A 25507-nucleotide genomic window follows, 5' to 3' on the forward strand; every position below is an offset into this window, starting at 1 on the left:
AATTTGAATTTTTTCCCCCTGGTCTTCGATGGAATCTCTATATGAGGGAAATATATTAGTGACTTAAAACAGCATACGTGTACAATCAATCAATCCAACGTCAAATTCCTTTACTTAAAAAAACACTGCCTGTTTAGTAGCGTATGCTCCGTTCCGTTCTGAAAATTATCCTATGTTTCCAACAACCATTGATGTCCTTGGCATACTCTACTACCTACACGGTGATTCCTTGAACACTGAAACAAACTTCTAAGTGTTCGCCTAACATTTTTAAGTTTTAAAGAACAAACGCATACAATAAATACTTTCATTAATTTATGATTAATGATGCATAATTTGGTTTGATGTAAGTGCCTAGTCAGAATTTTAAGCAAAGTGTCAAGGAAATGATATACTCTCAAAATGAAAATTTACACAAAAAATCTCTATTGAGCAGGAACTACACACGCTTTTATTACTGCAAGACAGCCTTTACTGTTTGATACCATGTATCCCTGAATAGAAGATTGGCCCAACTGCTTCTTATACATTTTTCCAAACCGTTGAAATTGTGTGGAGGAGGAGCTTTGATATTCCTTATAAAATCCCAAATGTTTAAATGGGATTCAGATTCCGGTATTTGACAGTGCGTCATCAAGCAGATGCTTCCTGTGGGTATCCGGGTTAGAATAGGTCCCCCCCCCCCTTCCTTGTCGTAAAAGGTGACGACTAAATGAGGCGGTCCTTCGGATGAGACCGTATAAACCGAGGCCCCGTGTCACTGCAGGTGTGGCACGATAAAGATCCCTCCCTGCTCAAAGGCCGTAAGTGACGAGCATAGGCCTAAATTTGCAGCCCTTCAACGGCAATGGTGACGTCTCCATCTCAGTGAAATATTCTGAAGAGGGACGTTAAACAGTATACAATCAATCAATCAATCAAATAGAGGCCTTTTGGTCAATATCCTTGGTGTTTATACCGCAAGTGCATCGCTTTAAGGATGATTTAGACTGTTTGAGATGGTATTTGACTGGTGCGAGCACCGATTGCTTATCATTTTCATACGATTGAAATTGTTTTAATGTTTCAGATTGTTTCATGACAATTTAACAAAGTGACTCTTTTAACCTGGTGTGACGCAAAACCTTGGCCTCAGACAAAGATTAAGGTCACTTCCGGTTTGGTAAAATTTTATCCAAAGATTTCAATTTGTGATAAATTGGCGATGAAAATGGCGCTTAGCCTATAAAAAATGGGTTTTGATTCGGTTGTTAATTTCTGGTTGTTAATTTTTAAAAGTAATATCAAAGACAATTAAGTACAAGAATAAAAGTGAGTAAAACGTTGCTCAAGGATGATCTTAGACTAGATATCAACATTCCAACAGCTCTCCCTTCTTTCTCAATGGTAATTTTGCCAATGTTTTGTGTTTTTTAGTGAAATCAGTTATCAAAATTTAGATTGATAATAAAAAGAGGCTAATTAAACGAAACACGTGCCGCACAGTTCAGATTTTTTTTTTGTTTTTAAGCTTCGTCACGAAACATTTGTCTTCATCAGTAATATCTAATTTTCTTTCAACAATTGTTGAGAAGACTCATTTGATTTAATAATGTGAAAAAAAATCATGGCATTCTATGCAGTAGTTTTCAAATAAATACATTTATCAGAGTGAACACCAAGAAGTTTTGTTAAGTGTATTTCTATTATATTGTGAAATTAAATTGTACATTAATTTTAAATTGAAAGAAATGTTAACTAATAGATTGAAATTATACGGGCCTCCCATGACAATTTCAATAGTCCCGCGCCCAGTGATGTCAATTACAAAGAGAACAACACAAGAATAAGGTACTTTGATAAATCAGGAAAGAATATGGCAAAACGGATTACCTTTCTACAATTATGACGTCATAAATGTGATGCATTTCTATATCTGTATTTTTATCAGAAAAAGTCTCACCTTAGCCAATGTCAAGGGTAATTTTCCTTCAGAAAATAGTGTCCACAGCCGTCGCCTATATCAATTTTTTTAAATGTTGTGCCAAAAAAAAAAAACAATAAAAAATCACATATCTCAAAATCTTTGTGGGCGATGCCTGTAGACAATATTTTCTGAAAGAAAATTTAATTGCGAATCTTTTTAAACAAATACGGGAAAATGCAAATATTTATGACATCACAATTGGCATTTAGAACACGTGTGAGATAAATGATTTGTATGAATTATCTGCATGGAATTTCAATGATTCAGAAAGCAAAAGTTTTTAACTTTTACATAAGTTTTATTTGTACAGAAACCTTGTTCTTACGTATGTATGGCTTATTTAGCGTCAGACACAAAGCCAGCCGCACGAAATTTACATGCATATTAGGCTTTTTTAGGTCCTGACCTGTCACTCTGAGTTGGCAAAATTTACATTCCGGTAGAATAATAAAGAAATCATCTCCACTAATTTTCGAAGAGTTATCACAGAGAAAACAGATAGACATATAAAGTTATTGTAATATTCCTCTAACATCTGCACAAGGATCATATATTTCCCATCTTGTTCGATACTCAAGATAATTGTCTGAGTACAAAAATTAGTTTTTATGAGGAAACACAAACTGACGACAATCAGCTAATGTGACTTTTTCTGATTTTCATCATTTCTCATTTCCGCATATTATTAACATGGTTCTGTGTATTTTTAAAGTTAATTTATTTACACTTTAAAAGATCTATGCCCACCAGATTCTGAAATTTGTTTTCATCTGTATATCTTTACCGAGAGTGATTTGTCTGTGTTTGTAATTTTATTAAGGAATTAACTTACTCCCGTGATTCTACCGATCACTAAGCTACACGAAGGAAACGCTGTATAATCCGTTTTTTTCCAATTCATGTATTTGGCCAATTCATTTATAGTTTGCAGTTGTAATTGCTACATGTACATTTTCAAAAAATGAAGCAGAGTTTGAAGTATCTGTAGTGTCTGTTCTTTCGAATTCTTTGTGATATATCGATTCAATGTTTCAATGAAATAAAAAGCAAAATTACAAAAAATAATCTGATGCATTTTGGCTTTTATGTATTTTCTCCTTATATAACGGAAATTTGCTATTGTATAGACGACTCTAATCTTTCGCCTCAAAATATTCAATTGAAGAAAGAAGTGCATGAATTAATTCCGTTGAATACCGATAAAAAATACTATTCGAAAAAGAACAACACGGTATATTACTTTATTTTTTTAGCTATTCCAAGAAAAATCAACAGAATGTAATAATCCATATCATTTACACAATAATGTAAATTATCATTTCACGGAAAACAAAACATTAAATGTTTTCACAACATATGTAGAAAATATAATTGTAATAGACTATAACTCTTTATTTAGCGAGTCTAATTATTTCTACCCTAAAGATTTTATAAATTTTCGTGAATGATTTGCTACTATTGAATTGTTTTTTTTAAGATGGAAAAGTCTTGCATGTTGACCATCCCAATTTCTGAGGTGGCACTCAAAAGTTGTCCATTTTTTTTTAATATTGGACCCTGTCGGAATTTGTTGGAAAAGCTCCAAATTTTAACATTTACCCTAGGGGTTTCCTTCAGTCAATTACATGAAAGATATCGTAAAACGTCATCAAATTGTGAAATTTGAAAAAAATATTACCAATTAGTTTGGTCTACACAAGTATTTTTCAAAGTTTTTTTTTTCCCAAATGCCAAATACCTCTAAAATTTCCGTATTGCAGTATTAATTTGTATATATATTGACTCCGATGAAATATCTTGTCAAAAGAATAATGAGGATTTAATTACTGACATGTTTCTCTTGATGTTCTGTCGACATTTTTTTTATTAAAATGTCCATGGACGTCTGCAATATTCAAGGGAGTTATGCATCATTCTGCAGCGTTATACAGTGCTTACAGAACCGAGAACAGTGACTTCGTGAAAGGCATTACAGGGTTTATTCTTAATTATTGTCTAAAAAGCACACATTTAGACACTAAATTTCTTACAGATGATGTAATACAATGTTAATTTTATATCAAAGTTACAATGATTTGGACAGGCGTTATGTTGTACTTACGACTGCATAAAACTATAAAAAGAAAATTGCGCACTCAAATTTTGTTCGGCCTCGTTAATTCAAATTCAACGTTAACATACAGATTAATTTAATATCAGCACTGATCATCGCGGAAAAATAGTCAAAGAGTACAAATAAGTAATGGAAAAAATAAATGTAGCCTAAGAAAATGCTCAAGTACAAGGAAAATTAAGTAAATATTGAATTTTTAATTCATGCTTTGGTCTTATAATATGTCCAAGCTGTACATGTATATGGTGTATCTAAGGTAAAACACTATATATGTAATTTTAAAATGATGCATGTATTTGCTGTTAACGTTAAAATTAAATATAATATCGATTTTGAACATAAATATCCCGACGTTTCTATAGTTGAATTGGCTATAAACTCCGTCTGATATTTAAATTCCGAATCGGAAATTAATCAGTTATTGTTTTGAATCTCGGATATCTATAAAAGGCGATTGATTTGAATTGTGTAAATTATTACGCCTCGCCCAATATTAATTTTTTTTTCAAGGACCCAACATATTTCCGTATTACCCTCTAAGTGTCTACATAAATAATAATTTCATATTCCACGAAATAGATAAGTGAAATAAACAAAATGAACATAAACCGATACCACAAGCACATTACTGATGTAAAACTCACTGAAACACATTTATTAAGGAATCGCTACAATTCAACACTTTTAATAAAGTTTAATTTAGAATAGCAGGAAGTACTCAATATTTTGTGTGTCAATAGGAACAAGGAAGTGGAACACATCTGATTAAGTTAATATGCTTTTGTCTCTTTCAATGTAGATATATCAAACATGAATACATGTTACGTTTTCCCTTTAATTCTATGCCTTGTGTTACCACCTGTTTTTAATATGTCCAGCTGTGATGGGTATGTATAATTTTAGATAATACAAATTATATTCCTATGGCTGTTATATATACTTTTAATCATCATATAATATTAATATAACCTTAAATGAGGAAATTCCGATTCATGTCCTTTCGATCTTTTTTATCCTTAGTATGTTTTTATAGCAACCCTCCACACTTTAACGAAACGTTTACAATGAAATATTTGGTATAAGATTTAATTTAGATTAAATTTATGATGATAATATGTTGTATATATGAACACTGTGTCTTTACTCAAGAAATAAGGTTTTTTTTTACATGTACATCTATCGAGATATAAATACGGGTTTGTCACGAGATCAAATTCATTTAAGCCAGAAGGGGTTGTGGTAAAGTTGATCTCGTACCAACATTAATTTGTGATTTAATCATATCTTATGTTTGTCTAATTTTAAACTTTAACGCGTGAAATGCTTTATTTTTCAAACTCAATGGCACGTACATGTCTGCTGAAATTAATTGATTGTGCGTCAACTCTTTATTATGTCACTGAGAGATAACGTCGAACGTATATGACATGGAAACCCCATGTTTATTTCAGAAATTAGTTATCATTTACATGCATTCGTCAAATCAGGTTATCATGTGACCTTTGAGCCTCTTATTTGTATTTCATATCATTAAACCATTAAAAGTTTGAAACAACAGAATTTAATAAGTCGTGTAAATGTAAATTAGGTTTTGATGAAAGGGGTTTATATAAGTTTTTGGCCCACAATCCAATTGTGTTACAGGAGTGATAACATCAAAAAGTAGTAATTCAATGCTTATCTTTACATTCTCTGATTATTCCTCTTCATAATTGTTTGGTCTTAGCTCTACTGGTCAGAGAATAGAAGAGCTTATGCGATAGTAATGCGTCCGTCCGTCCGTCTAGCTGTCCGTCCGTGTTTACGAGAGTGCATTTATTGGGTATTTTTCATGCCAAGCTTGTACTTATTGGGTGCTTTTTGCTTATAGGGTATACCCAATAAGAAGTGTCGCTGAATATGCTAAAAACACCCTAATTGGGTATTTGCAGGTTAGTACCCAACAAAATTTGGACACGACGATTTGTCCAAAAAAGTGTCCAAAAAAGTTGCTTTCACGGACGCACCGTGTTTTGTTGTTTCAGTTATACATTCGGAACTCTAAATTCTCGAGAGTTCCGAAAATCAACTTCCGTTGATCCTGATCATAACAACGTTTGTTTTCATGGAAAAAAAATATGGCGACTAAGAAACACTTAATGTCAACAAGATTTTCTGATTGACAAAAGAAAAGGTAAGTTTATTCGATTAATATTTATCCATTGCTGGGTTCTTGTTTAAGGAAAATAGATTTTAATGTAATTTTGAAAACAATTGTGCACAAAATTAAAATAGATTTATCGGAACAATTAATCCTAAGTTACACTTGTTTGTATTTTGAATTTTCTCTGTCTTTTTAACTCTCTTGAGGGCGAGAAGTATTTAGTAAATGATCGTATTTGTTAGATAATCTTTAATAAATCGAAAGTGTTTATTATTTAATTTTATATCATAACCAACTAAGTATGTTCTGACAATGTAAATTGGAAAGGGAATTGAAAATTTTAACAATCGTATGTTCATAAATCAGCTGTAAATTATCGGTTCATGTAGACAGTATTACAATCGCAAAGTGAGCTGAGATGATGATAAATGGGATAATTGACAACAACTAAATAATTGTATGTAAGTTTATCTCATCTGATATGTAACTTAAGAGATTCATTGTATTACTGAAAAACTTTCAGTAAAAAAGTGCTTCTTTCTGTATTTGATTTTGTTGACTTTGATTGAATATTCCTTTGCTGTTCTGTTTATTCAGTGCATGCTGATAACCCTTTGTTTAATCACTTCACGCTTAAACGGACGCACACAGCCACCTGGCTAATTAAAATGCCTCAGGCTGTCAGGGTAGAGGATTTAACTTGAGAAACTGTCATTTGATTGCATTGATTATGCAAGAATTAGCCCAAGACCAAAGATAAATAAACTTGTAAATTATTAACTAATAAAAATCAGGATCGTTTATGTATAAACCGAAAGTAGAATAAAACACATAGTTCAACTTGAAGAAAAACGGATATTTTATCTATCTGAATAAAATACTTACAGTGTACCAAAAAAAAATGAATGTAATGTGATAAAAAGGCTTAAAAACTACAAACTAGTTAGTGTCTTTGATTGAACTGATGGATTTGAAAAGCTGAGGATAAAAGTTTCTAATTAAAGCCAACGTTTTTTTTTTTTTAAATTATGCATGGCAGTAAGACCAGTTTTTAGATGATCCTGTTGGTAGAATATTTTCCAAGTAAAGAGAATGGTCTCTACATGTATTTTTCAAAATGCCCATCCCCCTTCCCTGAAAAAAAGTATTTTCCTTTAATTTTTAAATTGACTGTACATGTAAACAAATAACAGTCCAAGCAGGTAAAAAAATAATCATACCTCCAAACTTTAATAATATTTTTTGCACCTGTTTCAGCTAGATTTATACCATTACTTTCTCAAGTGTAACCTTACTACTTTTTTATTGAAGAAATTGGATGAAAATGCCTTTTTTATATTCTTTTTGTTTCTGAATCAATAATTAAAACATTGTTTAAAAAAAGAATGGAATACAGATATATGAATTTATCTTTAAATTACTTGTTTTAAATAAAGATTTCAATATGAAAGGATATTAAAAGTAATTAAACATGTTAAAGTATGTAAAAATTAAAAAAATGTTAAATATAATTTCAATGATATTTACATTTGTTTTCAAAGTGCCCTCGTGAGATCCTGTCGCGACACAAAGTGCCCTTTTGATTCCTTGATTACCATGCCCTTTTTAGGGTCTAGATTTAACACTATTGAGTGTCTGCTTTATTTAGATTTTTTGTTTTAAATTATTGTTTTTGTCATTTGTTTTAATTAATTTAAAACAATACTGAAATTGTTATAGGGCTACTATAACTATTTCACATGATGGGTGTGTAATTAGCATCGAGTAACACCCGGGGCTTCAATTTTTGAGGATGGGGCTATTGGTTTTCTGCACTGTGGAATCCCCTTGGGTTATTAGGAATTTTAAAATACACATGTAATACATGAAAAGCACCACCGGTATTTTCACTCTTTTTTGCTATTAAATTCCCTAATATGGAAATATTCCAGACAGCATGCTCATATTATCCATAAATCTCCACAACTGCATCCATTTTGCAGTACTACAAGACTGATTTACTTAAAAACGATCTTTTATTTCCTAATTTGAATTCCCCCTTTCCTTTGTTTAATATAGCAATATTTGCAAGTACATATATGCCTCACAGATATCTCATTATTAAATTATATACATTCACTCAATCAGCTCAATGATAAGTGTCATGCAATTATGTAGCGTTTTTTAAAGCCACGTAACTGATCAAAAAATATATTTTTGAAAAATACAAAATTAAGTAAAGAAACATAATTAATACATTTAAATTAAAGCTTTTCATACAATTCGGAGCACGGAGAACACCTCGTTTTATCTAATAATGCGATTTTATCTTCTCTGTAATGTGTTATTTAAATCTTTTGTGTTTTCTTCAAAGTCGGGGGAAATTCCGAGAATCCAAATAAAATTTTGATATCTTTATAACACAATTGACTTAGATTTCGTAATTTGGGGAAAATTTCTATCTTTATCATGTTTATATAAAGTAATGATACAAATAATAAGTTCTTATAATTTTAGTCTAATAATTTTCATTGTACATACGCCATATACTATGGCTTTAATGATTCAAGATGAAAACAAAATGATTTTTGCCTCGCTTTAATTAGACGAACTAGTGAATGACCAAAAGAGGAATATTTAAAAAAAAATTTTCATTTTTTTAAATCATTAATTTATGTTTGATTAAATTTTACTAGCGAAAATTAAATTAAACTTTAATTTTAAAAGAATCATATGTAGTTAATACCCTGACTTTTTTTCACGATGAACTTTTTTTCAATGCTACTTTTTAATTTTTGCCTCTATATTTAGGCTTGTCACTTTTTACACGGGGATAGTAACTTTATTGCCACTAAGCTGTGGATACGTACTTGATTTCCTTTATTGCACAGCGATGACTTATGATTTAATAGCACAGAAAGCTAATGGGTTTACGTATGTGAATTTATATGATTAATGCTTACTTGTGATTTTAGGATAACTGGAGATAATGATTCCTTTTTTCCATTGATATTACATAAATATTTTCCTAAGTATTATGTTACAATAAATTGGTTTAGATTTTTTTTTATAAAAGTAATCAATAATTACAATGGAAATTAAAACCATAATCATGTTCATTGAGGATTTTCAAAATGTAACAGGTCAAACAGGAACTTCAACTGTGAACATTGCAAAGAACAAACTCATCAGAAGATGACCCTCAGAAAAAGGACAATTGTAAGTAATCAGTTACATGAACAGGAATACTTCATGCCAACCATAAGATTTTTAGAGACATTTTCGCTTCTTAAATTAGAAGAGATAGAGGGAAAAACTTGTACATACTACATAACTACTAGGCAACCAACCTTTAACTGCAGGACAGCTTTTGGTATGTGCAATACAGCTACATAAAACCTCTTTAGTATTCATGTTAAGTTTGAGAAAGTACCTTAGTTTTTTCTAGTGTGTGCCAACATTTTCATGCACACTGTTTGCTTGTTTGTACTATCATTTTGTTTTAAATTCTTCAGATGCCCTTTACCTTTGCCAGTTTAGAATCATTTGTTTTGAGGGCATCTGAGGGTTGTTTCCAGAACTTAATTAATTGTAAAGTAAATACTGGGGTACTATACGGTCATAGGTTATGTTAATACATGTATAACATTTTGTTCTGATAGAGGTGGCATACAGGAAAAGAAACAATATTAGATATCACTTCAAAGGAATAAAACAGCATCATCTTGTAGGTGTATTTTATTTAAGGATCACTACGTCTGATGTGCTGAAAGTTATTCATAATCTGTTTGACTGTAATTTTTCATATTTTCAACTTTTATCTAGCTTAGTTAATTTTGATTAAATTTTGTGCAAAGCATAACCCAGAAAGGGGGGATGGAGTGTCAAGTGTGTCTCTGTCCCTGTCAATATAATTTCAAAGCAGTTAGTAAGGTTTGGGTCAATTTTAAATCCTCTTTAGCAGAACCATTGGGCTAAAAACAATACTAATGTGAAAGCTTTATCATTAAGTGTAGAGATGTTTTTGAAGATTATGTACCCCTAATGTACTGAAAGTGTTACATTAGAAGTCTAAAATTTGCAAGGAATAGGTGTAAAATCTTTTTAAAATCTCCTTCTTAACAATCAGAAACTAACATACTGTCTAATTAATATGCAACATCGTTTTGTGTGTTGAATGATGATTCCATTTTGATAACATTATGGCAGATGGCGGTAGGATGAAGATGCAATTAGACATAGAAGAAGAAAAAAGAGTTGATAGAATTTAGTTTTTCTTCCATTTTATTTATCAATACATATTTCTGAATAAGAAATATACTTCTACGTCTTGGCTGGGTTTGATCAACATAAAGGGTGATCTTCCTGTAGTCAAGAAAAACATGTTTTATACGGCAAAGAAATGCCTTTATCTAATTGCAGAATGAATAAAATGGACAGAGGCAGAACTGAAGGAGATGCATGAAATGTGGAATATTTCAAAGATTGCCTGAGCATAACCACTGCTACTGGATAAACATATGGCAATATAAAAGAGCAGGGTCAATGGAGGTATCATACAGTATAGGCCATGAGAGACCCTGAAGAAGAAAGTATTGAACAGAAACAAAAATAAAAACATTTTGACATTTATTGAAATATAGGATCAAAGTCTTACATGTAAAATTTGGGCATGTAATGACTTTTCTCAAGCTCTAAGACTTATAACAGTGATGATTTGATTTAATATCTTTATCCCGATTTGTCGAAAATATTTGGACAAAGTGCATCAATTATTTTAAAGTTTTGATACAACGAATTCATTCATTGTACTTGTAACTGAGTTTTCTGGTGCTACACTGTTTTATCGGCTTCAAACCTAAGTTTGTGATTTCCAAACTAGATTAATGAGATCATGTAATATCTTTTAACATCGGTGACTATTTAATCCATTCTTTTACATCTCAGAAGTATTTTTATTATTATAGGGAAAGTATGCATTGTACATGTATCTGTAATAAACAGGATTATAGAAATTTTTCCATATAAAACAACACAGTCTTAGCAACTGAAGGCAAATATTTTATCAAGGGTGTGATCTATTTATCAGTATGGTTTTCAGCATCTTGTTCTACCTGTAATGACTTGCTCCAAGTTCCAATATTTAAATTTAAATTTTACAAACATGGATTTAAAATTCTTTAAAAGCCAAATAGTTTAGGCACAAAATGCTTATATATTTCCTATCATTTGTAAAGTGTACACTGAATGAGATGTGGAATGTTCGAATTAAAGTATTAAATATGTTTTGGACTTATGTATGCTTATGCAGATAAATTTGAATTCAACTAGGGAAGGTAAATGTCATACTTATTAGGTTTGCAATCTAATGCAAGAATATAAATATCCAAGACAAATTTGACAATTTTAATGAAGGGTTTAAGTAACCCAAGAAGAATGGGACAGGTAAACATCACCTGTTGGGTTTTATTCTAATGTTGGGATGTAATATCCAAGAAGAGTTGAACCAATGTCCAATATTTATTGGGTTTTCTTTCTTATGAAAAAAATAAATGAGTAACCCAAGAAGAATGTCCAATACCTTTTAGTTTATATACTATTGAAGGGATGAAGATATCCAAGAGGAATTGGACAGGTTTACATTACATGTTGGGAAGTATTCTGATGAGGGGATTCTCAAGAAACCCAAGAATTAGACAAGTGTCCATTGCCTGTTGGGTGGAATGAAGATATCCAAGAGGAGTTGGACGGATGTCCATTACCTGTTGGATGGTATTCTGATAAAACATTTCAAGAAATCCAAGAAGAATTGGACAAGTGTCCATTACCTATTGGGTGAGATGTAGATATCCAAGAGGAGTTGGACAGGTGTCGATTACCTGTTGGGTGGTATACTGATGAAACAATTCAAGAAACCCAAGAAGAATTGGACAAGTGTCCATTACCTATTGGGTGAGATGTAGATATCCAAGAGGAGTTGGACAGGTGTCCATTACCTTTTGGATTGTATTCTGATGAAACAATTCAAGAAACCCAAGAAGAATTGGACAAGTGTCCATTACCTGTTGGGTGGGATGTAGATATCCAAGAGGAGTTGTACAGATGTCCATTACCTGTTGGGTGGTATTCTAATGAAACAATTCAAGAAACCCAAGAAGAATTGAACAAGTGTCCATTACCTGTTGGGTGGGATGTAGATATCCAAGAGGAGTTGGACAGGTGTCCATTACCTGTTGTGTTGTATTTTATGAGGAGATTCAAGAAACCAAAGAATTAGACAAGTGTCCATTACCTGTTGGGTGGGATGTAGATATCCAAAAGGAGTTGGACGGATGTCCATTACCTGTTGGGTGGTATTCTGATGAAACAATTCAAGAAACCCAAGGAGAATTGGACAAGTGTCCATTACCTGTTGGGTGGGATGTAGATATCCAAGAGGAGTTGGACAGGTGTCCATTACCTGTTGGGTTGTATTTTGATGATGCAATTCAACAAACCCAAGAATTAGACAAGTGTCCATTGCCTTTTGGGTGGGATGTAGATATCCAAGAGGAGTTGGACAGGTGTCCATTACCTGTTGGGTTGTATTTTGATGAGGAGATTCAAGAAACCCAAATAGAATTGGACAATGTACAAATGTTCAATTGTTCTTGGGTAGTTTAATCCCATCGTCAAAATACAACCCAATAGGTATTGGACACCTGCCCAATGCCTGTTGGATACCTTCATTTTGTCCAACATGTAATGGGCATTTGCTTATTATTAATTGGTCATGACTCAAAAAGGTTTCTCCTTAAATACTTAATTGTGTTATTCAAGAAAGGTTGAGCAGAGTCTGAGATGTGTTGAGTTGTGTTTTCACAATTCAGTTTTTTTGCGCTTAGGTATTCATCTATTTTAATATCAGATATTTTGAAATATACAGGTGTATATCCTTATTGCTAGGAACAATTTAGTTAGGTGTTACAATAAAAGAGCTATATCACAGAAATTGACAAAAATATGGGTTCAAAACCAAAGGTTTTCAGTCTTGTCTGAATTTACCAGCAAATATTAAATATATAATAAATTTGAAATGAATAAAAAACAATAAGAAAAGACCCAATAAAATACAGACACGAGGATTAATATCCAATAAGATTTGAACAGTAACTACCCAAATAATGCTCTCTCGTGTGTACACTTTTTTTGTATCCAATAAGCAGTATCCAATAGGACTTGGACTTGATGTATCCAATATATAACCAAATGTGTGTCCGTCCGTCTGTCTGTCTGTAAACAATTTTTCAAAATGCTACTCCTCCTACAATTTTGGTCCGATTTCAATATAACTTGGCACACAAGTAGACTACACTAAGATATATAATTCTGTGCATCGGTTTTGGATTTCGATGAACGGTGTTGCCAATGTTACTTAATATAGAATTTTTTTGAAATTGTTTCAAAATGCTACTCATCCTACAGTTTTGATCTGATTTTAATATAACTTGGCACACAAGTATACTACACTAAGATACATAATTCTGTGCATCGGTTTTTCATTTCGATGAACAGTGTTACCAGGTTACTATAAATAGAAATTTCTGTGAAATTCTTTTAAAATGCTACTCATCCTACATTTTTGGTCTGATTTTAATATAACGTGGCACACAAGTTGACTACACTAAGATACATAATTCTGTGCATCGGTTTTTGATTATTTTAATGAACGGTGTTGCCATGGTTACTAAAAATAGAAATTTCATTGAAATTCTTTCAAAATGCTACTCCTCCTACAGTTTTGGTTCGATTTTAATATACATGTAACTTGGCACACAAGTAGACTATAATAAGATACATGATTCTGTGCATCGGTTTTTATTTAATTTGATGATTTGCAAGGATCATTTTTCTATTTATTGCTAATTTAAAGTCTCAAGTCCCAACTGTTACTTTTCTCTTCCTTTGTTTTAAGTATAAACCAGTAGAGCTACAATCTCGACAGATCTTTGATGTTAATTTAGAGCCTTTCAAAGCTGGTTTGCTTAATAGACGTTAGAGTCATTTGTGACCTTGCAAAGTTACAAATTAATTTTAAAGTTTAACGCAAATTCGTTGTTTTGTATGTTAATTTAAGAGGGTTATGGTTTTTATTAAATTCAAACAAACACTGTACATTAAAAAAAATGCATCTACAAATTCCTATTGTACATTGTGTACTATTGTGTTAAGGTTCTGCGTGTGTTATACGGATTTGAAAGTCGTGGATTTCTAATGGATTTCATAAAGAAAATTAAACTGAATGAAAAAACAAAACCTACCGCAATGAAACGATCCAAAAATAAAATTATTTTTTTCAAATTAAGGTTATTATTATGCAGAATGTGTAACTGCAATTAGACTTTTCTTCCTCCATATAAAGTTTAAATGATTCAAATACTTGTTAATATAAAATGTAAACACCGAAAAAAAAAACAATATTATCACAGATAATTCAATTTATGCCGCTATGAGAAATATATTATATTTTACACCTAAGGATAATATCCCTGCGCAGTCTGCAAGATATGCGCCCTTATCGCAGCGCAATTAATTGCGAATTTGCACCTTATTTTGCTTGACAGAGTTATCCAATCAAAATCCTTGATTTTGTTGCGCCATTTTTGTTAGCCTGGCAGTGCACTGAAGAAAAAAAAACCACCACCCACCCTTTTTGGAGTTTTTAGTTTTATATTATTTTGCATTTTAGTCCAGATTTGTATTTTTGTAACTAACTTGTCATATCTTTCTCGATTGGCGCAATTGTTTGAACGCCCCCAAAGATTTACTCATTTATGTTATATTTTATGCATATTTACATGTACTCTGATATGTTCACTGCATGTAAATTTCTAGTCAGTCTCGGCGCAATTGTTTGGACGCCTCCAAGGATTTACTCATTTATGCTATATTTTATGCACATTTACATGTACTCTGATATGTTCACTGCATGTAAATTTCTAGTCAGTCTCAGGGGGATCACACTTGTACCTTTCACCTGTGTACATGTAACCTGTATTGTTTAATATTAGATGATCCCCCTTAATGATTTGTTATACATTTTACTATATGTCATTGAATAAAATGACATATTCGACAAAACTGCATATCTGTGTTTGGTTGTTTTTCACTGCACTTTCAGGCTGATATTTCTCATGGGAGGCATAAATATCCCTATATAAAAATATACGCTAAAATAAAGATTAATACATGAACAATCTTTGACGATCTCTCTCTCTCTAATTAATATGATATAAATACAGTACATGTATTAATAATCGCTGGCTCTCTCTCTCCTCATAAATACTTTACTTTTTTATTGTAGAAGTAATTAAAAACGGTGGTTTTATTCTTAGTTTTAAAGTATAAACCAATGAAAATGAAATGTATGGAGAAAATGTTAATATAAAATGTAAACACCGAAAAAATATTCGCTAAAATAAAGATTAATACATTAACAATTTTTGATGATATATATCTCTCTCTCCATCTCTCTCTCAATAATATGATATAAATACAGTATTAATAATCGCTAGCTCTCTCTCTCTCTCTCTCTCTCTCTCTCTCCTCATAAATACTTTACTTTTTTACTGTAGAGGTAATTAAAAACGGTGGTTTTATTCATAGTCTTAAAGTATAAACCAAAGAAAATGAAATGTACGGAGAAAACGAACAGTATTTAAAATCAAAAGTCTCTTAAACAATACGAGATAGGAGCAGAGCAAACACGTACCTCAAAAGAGTCAGAGAGTGAGCATCCTCTACTGAACAGTCACACTTGAAGAATGCTCATTTTCATGATCAAGACTTAATATGAAATCTGTTGAAAACATTCCGATTGTTTTGTTTGGTTTCGTTTCAGTAGGTTTTGTTTTGTTTTCGTTCTGATTCTATTTGATTTTGCAGGTATCCATAAACTGAAGATCGTTTTAGGTCCATGACGTCAAAAAGTACCAATTGCATTGGTTTTAATTTCACGCTGCGAGAATTAATTTAGATTTAGTGGATGCCTTTAATCTTTTTAAATAGTAAATGATAGCATTCACTCATGGTTAATCATTTTGATGAAAAATGATTAATCGCGAATATAGTGAAATTAAAACCATCGTGATTATTTGCCAATCTACAGTACAAAGAGATTTTTTTTCAAACTCCATATGATGATAGATATCGATAAGAGCTATGCAACTGCATCAACTTTTTTTTACCTTGATATTTCCTTTGACCTTGACATTTTCTCAGTTTTCAAGATATCATTCAAGATAGCAATATCAAACGTCTTATGTTGATGCATACTAAAGTAAACTTTTCAAACGCATTGTCATTTTTACCTTGAACTCTCCTTTGACCTTGACTTAACTTTTATTAAATTTATGTTGATATCAGTTTTGAATAAACAATTCAAGATAGATTTATCAAACTCAATTTGCTAATACATACTGCTGAAAGCTATCAATTGCCTTTATTTTACCCATCGGTTAAAAAGCAGGTTATTAATATAGTGATTTGGCATTCGTCCGTTACGGTTTATGTACCCATGTCATATATCATTCTGCAACTCCCCCATATTTCGCTGCATTCAGTTTAATGTTACTTTCTATGAAAATTGTTATATAGAGCCATTATGAACCCCTCATTTCACTTTTTGACAGGACATATTTTCCCATAGCAAAACATGGACAACGCCATTCTCTTTAAAATACTAAAGGGCACCACTCTCTTATACACAATCCTCCTTTACCGCTGAATAAAATTCATTATACTTTTACAGTGTATTTTGTTACATAATGACATTGCGACCTCATAAAATTTAGATCTGATACTCCCAAAGAAAAGACATTGACTTCGCCACAATAATCATATGGGAGGCGGGCGGTATCCTTTCAGTGCTCAGAGTACCTTAGTATTAACAGAAGAGTTTAAGGTTTCGTCAAAGGTCAACATGTCCAAAGATTTATTTTTACAATAGCGCCAAAACTATGTAAGGTATAAAGTTAAAACTTTTACAGTTTATAAATTATTTATTGATTAACAGATAGAAAGTATCACTTGATAAAAAAAAATGCTTGAAATAATATTAATTGAGAAAAATTCTACTTAAAAATGCATATATTTTCCAAAAAATACACCTAATTAATTCCATGCTTTTAGTGAAAACCATCATTGCAGAAACAAAATATATTTATCAATGAAGGGCAAGTTGGACTTGGATAGCCTCTGGAAAGTTGTTTTCCCTGTTTATTTTGTCCAAATGTTAAGACATGAAAGTGAAAGTACACTGCAAATGGCGGATTCTAAAGGGGTCTTGTCTTTATACATGTCATGCTTTCAATAACAGCCTTTCAGAGACCATTCACGTTCAACTTGCCCTTCAATGATAAACATATATTATTTCTACAATGTTGGTTTTCACAAAAAGGACAGAATTAAGCAGGTACATTTTTTTTAAAAATGTGCACACTTTCTGATACAATTTTTCTCAAAAAATATCTTTTTAGAAATATTTGTTATCAAGTAATACTTTTTATCTATTAATTAGTGATATATTTACAAAATGTAAACGTTTTGACTTCATACCACACATAGTTTTAGAGCAATTGTAAAAATAATTTTTTAGACATGTTGACCTTTGACGAAACCTTAAAACATCGCAACTTTAAATACAACTCGTCAAATGCTTTTAGTGGCTGTTTTGTTTGTAAAGGTGTTTTGTGTGTTTTAAGGTTTTCTCTTTTTTAAATATGCTACAATATTTTTGAGAAATTTATTTCATTAAATCTAGCAGTTATATTACAGTTATCACATATTATTATTGTAAATAAAACAAGCTTATTCTCAGAATCTGTGCCTAACACCCTGACCGCTTAAGGAAAAAAAGGAAGGATGCTCATGTTGGTAGGGGGGGGGGTCGAACTCGACCTCCCCCTTCTTGGATTTGCAGATTTATTAAACTACATGTACATTTAAAGGTTTTTCAGACCAATTCCTTTCTATTTTTAGTAGAAAAAGTCACACAATAAGAAATGTGAATTATTCTAATTTTCGAATTTTGTTTTCAAATGTTAATACATATATTAGTCAGACAGTCAAAGTTTTTATTATAAAATAGGTCTTACAATAGATTCCTAAATAAACGCAAAAAGCACCAATTGCGAAATAAAATTTCTCGCCTTTATTTTTCAATTTGACGTAAGTCGGCCTTGTATGCTCCTCTACAGTTTTAATGGCGGAACCCTGTGATCACTACCATTTGCAATTTTTTGTTTATCTTCGCTCTTAGGGACACTTCAGTACTTTTATTGTTAAAATATGATACCTTAGAAAGCAAGAATCAAATCAGAGATAGGTTGCTAATATGTAAACAATATCACTTGCAAGATTGATGGGAAATATTAAAACGTTAATTTTTATCAGTTCTCTAAGAAATATAGTCCTCTGATTATATATGCATTGAAATCAGCATTTCAGTCTTAAAACAACATCTACAAAGTATTTAAAGTCATTTCCAAGCAAAAAGTAGAGTTTTTATGGATTCACAAATACTTAATATAAGTTCTGAGTGGAAATAAGATATGAAGTATCCCTACGCTCGGAACTATTTCAGCGAGGGTAAAATATAAACAACTGGCTACGACAGAGATAGTGATCTGCATTTATATATCTTAAACGTCGATCGCAGGCAAGGGTATTGAACCTCGATCGCAGACAAGGGAGAGAACAGAACAATATATACTGAAACAAAACAGTAATGAGGCGTTCTGCTTAAATTGAAATTTGCAATAAAACGAAATAGGGGTCAATTAGAGTCGTCTGAGGCACAATAGTCTCAATTGAGCTACAAACCTCTCCGTAAATTATCACAAAAGCGAAGTGATTTTGACCCATCTAGCTGTTTTTGTTATTCATTAAATAAAAAAAACTATTTAGATAGTGATAATATCGTCCCTATCTTAAAAATCTGATTGGTGTTATCACAGTTGAAAAAGGTGAAAAACAGCGGCGCACTTGTACTTATTTTGCTGCATGCTATTGACCACTTCATCCAATTCTCTGTCGAAACTTCTCTAGAATTAACGATACCGCAAATATGAGATATGAAAAATACGCAAAGCAGTTGGACATCTAATCAATATCATGTCAAAGATGTTAGAGATAAATTAATAATAATAGTTAGATCATTTTTATTGTCAAAAGATTGATCCATACTGTAAATTATAAACAGACATACATGTGTATCTAGTATTCATATTTTATTTATACATGTAATACAAATCTTATTCTGTGGTTTCTTTTATTAATAATAAAGATAAGTTCAACGGATAAAAATATGTAAACTAGATACACATCTGTGTCTGTATATAAGAGACCAGGGAGAGAACAGAACAGTATATACTGAAACAAAACATATTATTTGAGGGGTGAAAATGACTTCACTTTTGTGATAATTTAAGATGAGGTTTGGAGAATAATAGAGACTATTGTGCCTCAGACGACTCTACGTTGAACCCTAATTCGTTTAATTGCATATTTCAATTCAAGCAAAACGCCTCTTTCTGTTTTGTTTCAGTATATACTGTTCTGTTATCTCCCTTGTATCTTATATACAGACAGAAATTAAAACAGAATATTGCATTTCAACTAAATATCGCCGGTGGCATTTACGTAATGTTTATAATTTCTAATTATTATAAATTATATTAAGATTTTGTACTCTTGTTACACTTATGCTAAGTATTTGATACTTATACTGTAAATCACTTTTTATTCGCGAGAACTTTATTTTTGCGTAATTACGCGAGAAAGTGAGCTCGCAAAAATTTAATACTCGCGTATAATACTATTCCTGACTATCTCGCGAAAATAAGGTGTCGCGAAAATTAAGTGATCTACAGTATTTAAAACCTTATAGTTTATATAGTTTTTGATTGCTGAACGAAATCTATCACTAAAGTAAAATCACAAATACCCTGATCCACTATTTGGGATGTAAAATTTAAGAATGCATTATTACCTTTCTTTAAATTGTCTAAATATTTTTAAAAAGTTTGTAGTCAAGTGTAGTCAAATTTTTTTAGAATGGAAGCATAGAAAAAAATTGAAGATTTAACGTGATTAAAGATGTTATAACTAGTTTCATCTAAGGAATTTATTCGACAGTACATCTTATATTTGTAAATCCTACAGGCAACATATGAGATGAGTGTGTTGAGTGATACAATTTTTCTATTGCGCTCAGAGCTAAATCCAATTATTACATGTTTCCATTTGATATCTATTTTCAGGTACAAAATTAATCTATTCCAAATTTCACCAACATTTTTACATTCAAAAATGAGATGTTTTGAAGTTTCATTCACGTGGCATAATTTGCAATTACTACTCTTTTCTTTTTTCCATTTACTGAGATACAAGTTATTACAAAGAATATTGTTTAAAAGTTTATAGTTGAATTCTGTAAGTTGTTTATCGGGTATGTCATATAATTTACATTGATATATATTTTTCCATTCTGAAGGTTCGACACTGAATTCGTTGCTTAAAACTATTTGATAACATGGTTTACAAAATTTTCTGTGTACAAGATTGTCATAAATAAAGTTACATCTTTGGTCTATGATATTAACCTGTCCTGTGTAGAAAAGAAAATAATTTTTGTATCTTATGTTAACAAACTTACAATTTAAAAAATCATACTTTAGTAGCAAAGGTTTGAAAACAGAAGAAAGAATTTTAAATTCACACAACCAGTTTGACTTGTTTTTTATACAATTAGAAAAATCTAACAATGATTTAAAATTACCATCATCGTCAAATAAGTCTTTAACATGCAAAATCCCACTGGCTATCCAGTTTTTAAAAAATAATGTATTTCCCCTATAAACAAAGTTACAATTGTTCCATATCGGCTGTCGAAGAACATTATCGGAAGACTTTTTGTTCAAAAAACAGGGCTTACATTCATTAAAGCAACATAGCATTTGTTGATAAAATTTAGGTAGTTTCTCTAATTTTTCCATATTTTCTACTTTTCTATCAGAAAAATCTAACACATAGGGAATTTCAAAATTTGATTTTTTACAATTACCATCAAAAATTTTGTACAAAATACCTTTGCTTTTTTTAAACAATCTAGGTACCCAGGCTGCTTTTAAGGCTTTTAATTTACATTCAATATCAACGATTGAGAGTCCACCTTTTAAAATTCTACCTATAAGCGTGTTTCTTTTAATTCGTTCATTTTTATCCCAAATGAAGTTATAAATTAGACGTTGTATATTTTTAATGTAAGCATTATCAGGAAGACTTAGTATTGAGGCAACGTATGTAAGTTTAGATATAGCAAGTGTCTTAACTATACATGATTTACCAAATAGCGTTAGTTTTCTTCTTTTCCAAGATTCAAAAAGTTTTTCAATATCGTGATAAATTTTCATCCAGTTTTTAGTGTAACATTCTTCCTTATCATGCCCTATGAATATTCCCAAACATCTTACTGCTTTATTCGTAATTTTTATACCGTAGAGTTCATCATATAAATTTCTTAGTTCCCCTAATAAAATGCATTCTGTCTTATGCATGTTTACTTTTGAACCCGCATGTTCACAGAATTCTTGTAATTTATCCAGAGTTCGCTTCATTGATATTTCGTCTTTTAAAGCTACAGTCAAATCGTCTGCGTGTTGGATGTTTTTAATTTCATAATTATTAATTGTAATGCCTTTTATATCAGTATCACATTTTATTTTAATAGCCAAAATTTCTGCGACGAATAGGTACAAGAGAGCGGAAATAGGACAGCCTTGCCTAATTCCTCGCGTCATTTCGCTGGTTTTAGAAAGCCAGCCGTTGTTTTTCATTTTAAACATTGGATTTGTATATAAAATTTTTGCCCACTTTATTAAACTATTGCCAATATTAAATTTTTCTAAGACTTGGAAAAGAAAGTTCCATTCAACCGAGTCAAATGCTTTTTCAAAGTCTAAGAAAAGTAATATACCATCTGAATTTTCACTTTCACAGTATTCAAAAACGTCAAGTACTAATCTAGCATTTTCACCGATATATCTCCCTTTTATGTAAGCCGTTTGATTTTCGTTAATCAACTTATATAGTATATTTTGTAATCTCTTTGCAAAGACAAAGGCAATAATTTTATAATCTGTATTTGTTAAGCTCATCGGTCTATAGTTTTTTAAATTATCTTTTTCACCCTTTTTGTGGATCAGTGATATAATAGAAAGTTTCTGTGTGTAAGACAATTCACCTTTATCAAAAATATCATTAAGTGCTTTATAAAAGAAAGGCCCAAGTGTTTCCAAAAAACATTGATAAAATTCACTAGGAAGGCCATCTAGTCCAGGTGATTTTTCTTTTTTCATGCTATCAACAGCTTCCTTGCACTCTTCATATGTTGGAAATTTTTCTAACAATATCTTATCTTCTTCACTTAATTTAGGGATATCGTCTATCTCAGATAAATATTTTTCTATTTTTTCGTTTGAAATTTCATTACTAGTATATAGTTCGCTATAAAAAGAATACATTTCACCTAAAATGGCATTAGTTTTACTGATTTTATTTCCTTCTCTTGTTTTTATTTCTTTAATTACGTTTGATGATTGATTGCGTTTTTCTAAATTTAAAAAGAATTTTGAATTTTTCTCTCCCTCCTCTATCCATTTAATTTTAGACCTTATCTGCACACCTTTACATTTTTTGTCATAAATAGCGTCAGGTTCCGCTTCTAAAGTTTTCAGTCTTTTGTAATTAAAATTTTCTACGTTTCCCTTCTTCATATCTTCAATTTCGCGTTCTAGTGTTCTTATCTTTTGTTTAATTGATTTTTGTTCATTTTTTGCAAAATAAATCGAGAAATCTTTAACCTTTCGTTTAATTAACTCCCATGTCATAATAGGGCTTAAAGAGGAATCTATACTATGAATAATTTTTTTCGTTTTATCGATATCAAAACTAAATTTTAAGTATCTATGGTCACTCATTCGACTCCCGTTTGAATGAGTGCCTGGAATTTTTCTAACCTTGATATCTACTATGCTATAATAAAAAGAATCATTTATAAAAACATAATCTATTCGACTTTTAGGATCATTTTTTGCATCACACCAAGTGAAACCTGACATACCTGGATTTTGTTTTTTCCATATATCATCCATGTTATAATGCCTTATCAAATCTTTTAAATAATTTGCACTTTTATCTACATTATTAATATTGTTTATCTGGCAGTTAAAGTCTCCACATAGTATAATATTTTTGTTGACACAATTTTTTGAAATAAAGTTCTTAAGTTTTTTGAAAAATTCACACCTCTTCTTAATTTCATTAGGTGCATATATATTTACTATTGTAAGTATATTACCCTCGATTTCAAGATTTATCAGAATTTTCCTACCATCAATAGACTTTTTGACATTTATTATGTTAACATCTATTTTTCGTTAAACAGAACAGACACGCCTCTACTGAATGCAGAGTCGCTATATGCGTGAAATGTTTTTCCTCTCCAGTTTAAATTATATACAGATTCATTTTTTTTCTAAAAAAATGTGTTTCTTGCAACAGAATGATATCTATATTACATTCTTTCAACCATGTAAAAATTTTTCGTCTTTTTTCGGGGGTATTTAAACCCCTTACATTAACTGAGATAAATTCTAATTTTTCCATAAGAATTAATATTCAAATGCATATATTTGTTACAGGAAAAAATACCATAACATTTCATTCCATAAAATTGTCTGAAGGTAATATTGTCATATTGTTTGTAATGTAATTTGTCTGTTATATATATTTCACTGTTTGTTTGTATGAAGAATTGAAAATAAATAAATCTATAAAAAAAATTGTCTAAATAGGCCTGCTTAAAAATAGCAAAAAATTATCAAACTTAAGAGAGGATTTTCAGGAAATTCACCCAAAGAAAAATATTTGATTTATTTTAAGTATTACCTTTCAAAAAGTTGAATAATGATAATTATTTAAACAATTATTTTTTTCTATTAAAATCATTAGAAATAATGGATGCTGCCTCAACTACTACTGGAATGAAATCTTTCAGAATTGTTCAGGTCAGTAACATTTCTCTTTTCAAGTATTTTACAATTATAAATACATTTGTTTTGAAATCATGCGACCCTTTGAAAAAAAAATATTAAAACATAAAAAGTAAGATTAAAAATTCTTTCTTCAGAATGTCCAGCTGGATTCACGGGACTGAATTGTTCAGTTATGTGTGGGTATCCGAGCTACGGAGAAAAATGTGAGAAGTCTTGTGAATGTCTCCAGGAAGATTGCAATTTTCAATTAGGTTGTCTACATGTGACTTCTGGTAATTATATCATATATTACGTTATCAAAAGTTTTAAAAAATGTCATTGTTTTTTGCGTGTTTTTTTGTGTTCAATACTTTATGAGTATTTGAGGTTTTGAAGCCAAGGACATACCATTGTGCTGTTTGATTTAAATGATTGTATTGTAGCAAATTTTGAACTTACAGCGTTATATTCCTCAACATTTTATGTGAAAGTGAATTGGACGGACTGGATTGAAAAGAAGAACAAAAATAATTCAAAAGAAAACATCTCGAGTTTAAACATTTTGTCTTTATGTATCCTCATAATGTTTGTAATAATTGTGATAATTTTGGGCATTGCTCGATTAAGAAAGTATATCTCGAAACGAAATCTCAATCACAGTGAAGAAATACACCAGAATGAAAGTCATTACCAGGAAATACCAAATGATCTTGTTCTTACGTCCATCACTGTTGACAAAGTAGGATGTAGTGATGATCAAACATGAACAAAAAGGAACATACATTTATTTTTGATAATATTATTGTGATTTTCTACAGATCAAATGAATTAAATGCAAAATTGATAACCAGGATTAAATTAGTCATGTTAACCAAGTGTTATCTTCTGTGTTTGGACGATGTTCAAAACGTTAAGAGGTTCTAAATCTGACGTAGGTGATTTCGGGAAACCATTCAAGAGGACCTCCGTTCAATAAATAAAAACAAAAGACCCTGGCGCTATATCACTCACCGGACTACTGTAGTAAGGAAAACAAGAGGCCCAGGGGCCACATCGCTCACCTGAGCAATTGGCTAGAAAAAAGCACATAAAATCAGAACTGAACGTTAACTGAGGGCGGGGCGGGGGAGGGAGAGGGCTTGAATTTTAACCCCCCAGGGGGTCATGATTTGAACAAACTAGAATCTACAATACCTGAGGATGATTCCCTATAAATATCACTAAATATGGCT

General features: G+C 31.1%; 1 protein-coding gene and 1 long non-coding RNA gene across 3 annotated transcripts; both read left to right on the top strand.

The window, feature by feature from the left end:
• The first annotated feature begins 4392 nt into the window (after positions 1–4392).
• On the top strand, positions 4393–25168 carry LOC134235138 (multiple epidermal growth factor-like domains protein 11). Of its 2 annotated transcripts, none has more exons than XM_062717246.1 (4): positions 4393–4966; positions 24253–24308; positions 24431–24568; positions 24719–25168. In XM_062717246.1, the coding sequence occupies exons 1-4, from the start codon at positions 4890–4892 to the stop codon at positions 25039–25041; spliced, it is 594 nt and encodes a 197-aa protein (XP_062573230.1). In that variant the 5' UTR covers positions 4393–4889; the 3' UTR covers positions 25042–25168. The 2 variants fall into 2 exon arrangements, with proteins under 2 accessions (XP_062573230.1, XP_062573235.1); XM_062717251.1 differs by having other exon boundaries at positions 24737–25168.
• Positions 6133–11597, top strand: LOC134235131 (uncharacterized). The gene is made up of 3 exons (XR_009985341.1): positions 6133–6252; positions 9345–9420; positions 10624–11597. It is a non-coding gene; the product is annotated as an uncharacterized LOC134235131 (long non-coding RNA).
• Positions 25169–25507: the final 339 nt, after the last annotated feature.

The sequence above is a fragment of the Saccostrea cucullata genome, unplaced genomic scaffold, assembly GCF_032062105.1.
Source record: "Saccostrea cucullata isolate Sc308-1 unplaced genomic scaffold, CSIRO_AGI_Scuc_v1 ctg610, whole genome shotgun sequence".
NCBI classification, from domain to species: domain Eukaryota; kingdom Metazoa; phylum Mollusca; class Bivalvia; order Ostreida; family Ostreidae; genus Saccostrea; species Saccostrea cuccullata.